Below are 4215 nucleotides of genomic sequence, written 5' to 3' on the forward strand. Positions count from 1 at the left end.
TTACTCCGATCATAGTACATAGTTGCATAATTTCGATTTACACAATAGATTGGGAAGCCAATAAAAACCAAAATGTTCAAGTAATTGATGCTTCTTTAAAAAAATAAAATAAAGAGGGCACGTAGTAAACACAATGGGCACCAGATACTAAAAAGTAAAAAGATAAGGAATTTCCAATCTTATATTATTACTAAATTACTTACAAGTAATAACAAAAATATCAATCACATTAAAAGCAACCTCAAGTAGCACCACACGAAAAAATAAAATTTAACAACAATAATTTCTAAGATAATAAGTTTGTTTGAAAAAACAAAAGCACTATTTAGCACACTCATTAATCACTAATGAAAAGATAATGAGCAAGTTTGAGGATTCTAAGAAATAAATAAGCGTATTAGCTCAAAGGCTATTTTATCAAAACCAGGATTTGACTGTCTGCATAATTCCATTACTAACATGTCTGGAAGAGGAGAAATCCAAAGCAAGCCATCTAGTAGTTCCTTGACTTTGCATCTTGTAAATGGCAGAGGTATTGATAGCTTTAAATGCTTGACATTATATAATGATGATGGTAAGGTTTCTCTCAATTCTTTTGGTATAATCACATTCTTTACAAAGAAATTAAACAAAAAAATCTGATTAGATGTTATATACGGAAATGCAAATCCAAGATAAAAAGTGAAATGAAATAAATTAATGGACCCTTTCAATCCAAAGAAAGAAATAAAGATAAAACCAGAAGTACCTGAATTGCAATAATACTCAATTTGAATCCTTTTGAATTTCTCATCTTTGAGAGGAATTCAATCTTTTCAGCATCCCAAGGACCATAGGAAGTCCACATTGTGTACTCAGCATCTAACGGACCCAAAGCATTCAGCGAAAAAGATATAGCAGTATTACCAGAATATGAGAGTACATAATTTAATTAGAAGAATCAATCATTACTTCAACCAGATTTTGGCAATTCATCAATACCAATGATTTAAGATGATGATGACTTGAAAGCTTTATTCTTTCCAGCTTATAGCTAGCTCTAAGTTCTCAAGGAGTGGAAATCCAGAAAGATTATCATTAAACCACTTTTCCGTTACATTTGGTGTATTTAGAAATAACATTTTTAGATTTTTTAAAGGAAGCAAGTTGAGCTCAGATAGCCGACCCTCGATTATACATAGATCTCGAAGATTTGATGCCTCCAATTCAAGCATATCAAGGTGATTGTTTTGTACCAGAATTTTCATGACTTTAGGGAGACCAAAAATCTTTAAACACTTAATGCCCCGACAGCACGAAATTCCCATGTCTTCTATCATAGGACACCCAACAATCAGATTCTGAATAATTTGATTATCTGCATAAACGCCTAATAAAGACAATCTTTTCAAAGATGGTAAGTTTATATCACTACGAATTGAATCCAACTTAAGATAGTGTAGTGTCAACACAGTTAAAGATTTTGCAACCAAAACACTATGAGGCAAGCGATAACGTATACGAGACCCACCAAAGAAAAGAATCAGCTCTTCAACATTACTCTTAACCGCAAACCTTATCCAGCGGTCAACACGAGACTTGGATTTGTGATTCTGCACGCTAACCTCTAATGTAAAATTCTTTATATGTGGTCTCTGACTTTGGCGGCTTCGTAATCGTAAACATTTATTCAAGAACTTGTAAAAGTTACGTCTCTTTATCTTGACTTCCGGATTATTCTTCTTTTCTGTACTCCACAACACGGAGGTTTCATCGAATTTTAGAATGGGGAATGTAGTCCACACATGTTTCCATCGTGTAGACAAAAGAGTAGATTGAAATACTTGTTTGGTAGGAAGGAAGGACAGAATGTGTTGCAAAACATCTTCTGGCAACTCAGATATACGATCAACTACTACATCACCATCATCAACTGTGAACTTTTCTCTCTTAGAATCCATTCCTTGGAAAAAATTCCTGTGAGACTCAGGAGGTTCGGGTTTGTAGAGAGAGTCAAGTCTGAGAGATTGTATTCTAAAGGTTTAGAAAGATATCACACGCTTTTAAAACCAAACTTACCCTAATAACAGTGTACGTGGGAAAAGTATCCCAAGCTGATTCCATAATACTAAGCAGATTCGGAAAAGAGTTACGACCAAAGACAAATTAAAATCGGCCTACCTGGCAAAATCTCGACTAAGATAGAATTCTTCAGTGGCAGGTTGACTTTAATCTTGTAATGCCTTCTTCTTCTTTTTTATTTTTTTATTTATTTTTTTTTAATTTATAAATTTTCAGGTGTTAATAGGCTGGGTGGATATCCAACTCCAAAACCCAATAAATGCCGGTCCTTGATTCCTATTGGATTTTTTACCCATGGATAACCAAACTTGGATCTGCCCCAACCCAAATTATTTTATTTTATATAAAATAAAATAAAAAATTAGATGCCTAAAATAAAATAAAATAAAATAAAAAATTGGATGCAGTAAACAGTGTATGCACCTTATTTTATTTTTATTTTTTAATGTTTGAGTATATGTAGATTTGATTATATTTTCACACTGATTGTGTAAGTTCAAAGAGATTTTCACTCACAAAAAATTTGAAAATTTTGATCCATAGCACAAGTTCCATGCTCAAACAAAGCATATAAAATTTATGAATAACAAATTTGGACTGGGCTCTTCACACATGTAAGTTCAATTTTTTTTTTTTTTTTTTTTTTTTTTAAGAATAAGCCTACACGGTCACAACAAAATTGATAAAAAAATTTACAATCATAAATAAATTGAAATTAATTATAAGTTATATAAAAATAGAAGCATATGCAAACTACAATTAATTAATTCACCCTTTCTCTTGTGATGCCACGCTTGATCCTCTAGTTTATTTATTTCTTCTCTCTCTCTTTTCCTTTCCTTTTGCAACTAGGGGTGGTGGCACTTGTTGTTTACGGGGTTAAAATGAACCTCTGAATTCAATATATATAAATATATATATATATATATATATATATATATATATATATATGTACACACACACGTAAGTATAATATTTTTTTTCCCTAGTTTATTTTATCCTTAAAATTATTTTTGCACACCCTGACCACATCTTGCCCAAAACCAAACAATAATTAGATATCTAGTATATTATTTTTGTTAGTGATTCGAAATAAATAGTAAAGTTGGTGATATTAAAGCATTTGATTGATTTAGTAGACACTTAATGTAATATTTATGTATGGATGAGTATGGTTGTGTGAGCTAATATATAATATAGTGTGGGTTGCATTTTGTCATTTTGTTTAAAATATTTTTATTAAAATAATGACAAATAGATAATGAAAATTGCATAGAAATAAAAATGTTATAAAAATTAACAAAATAAAATAGCCACACCTAGCCACACTGATAATAGACAATGACAACTGAAAATAAACTATCATGTAATGGTTTCAAAATATGAAAACTTGCAGAAGAAAATTGTAAAATTTCTTGTATTTGCATTTTTTTTGTCACTAACTCATTACATTCAAGTTCTCTTTTTATTAATTTCATTTAATTTAAGTTTCTTAACGACCCTTTTGTAAAAAAAAAAAAATTATTGGAGTCGCAACTACTTTCTTTCTAAGTATTTTGGTATTAAAATTGATAGTGGATTTAGTATTTTCTTTCATTTATTTAAATGAGATAATTAAATTCATAACTATTATTTTGGTATATCAAATATTATTTCAAGACCCATATTATTTTTATCTTTCATTTAAAATCATATTAATTAAGAAGTTAGTAAATCTGCATTTAGGTTAACTATGCTCCGACATTTTATTCTCTCTCAAATAAAAATTCTAACATTTTATCATAGAGTTTGTAGTATGACTAGAAAATTGTACCTTAAAAAAGTAAAATCTATGAGCATGATGCAAGTGCAAGGCTACTAGTGGATAAACCAAAGTAGGTAATTATCAAATGGGATAGATGAAGTTATATGAGATTTTCTATTTTTCTATTTTGGGGCAATGAGTCTTTCAATATCTAAGTTATAAAGTGATTAGCCTAGAGTCTTGGGTTATCACTACCATTGTTCGAGTTGTAAGTATGCTTTAAATTCCAATATACTAGTGGAAGCAATAGTATAACTATCTTCCTCAATAAAATTTTCAGGAGAGAAATCACTTTCATTTATCTAGTTGATCTGTATCTTGTTTATATATTTGCTATTTTATGTCAAAAC

At 30.0% G+C, this 4215-nt stretch overlaps 1 protein-coding gene across 1 annotated transcript; it reads right to left on the reverse strand.

The window, feature by feature from the left end:
• Positions 1-1013: 1013 nt before the first annotated feature.
• LOC142634748 (F-box/FBD/LRR-repeat protein At5g56420-like) lies at positions 1014-1940 on the reverse strand. Its single transcript, XM_075809014.1, has one exon. The coding sequence runs from the start codon at positions 1938-1940 to the stop codon at positions 1014-1016; it is 927 nt and encodes a 308-aa protein (XP_075665129.1).
• Positions 1941-4215: the final 2275 nt, after the last annotated feature.

This window comes from Castanea sativa, chromosome 5 (assembly GCF_040712315.1).
Source record: "Castanea sativa cultivar Marrone di Chiusa Pesio chromosome 5, ASM4071231v1".
NCBI classification, from domain to species: domain Eukaryota; kingdom Viridiplantae; phylum Streptophyta; class Magnoliopsida; order Fagales; family Fagaceae; genus Castanea; species Castanea sativa.

Coding starts and splice junctions, on each gene's coding strand:
- LOC142634748 (XM_075809014.1), bottom strand. CDS start 1,940: ATGGATTCTAAGAGAGAAAAGTTCACAGTTGATGATGGTGATGTAGTA.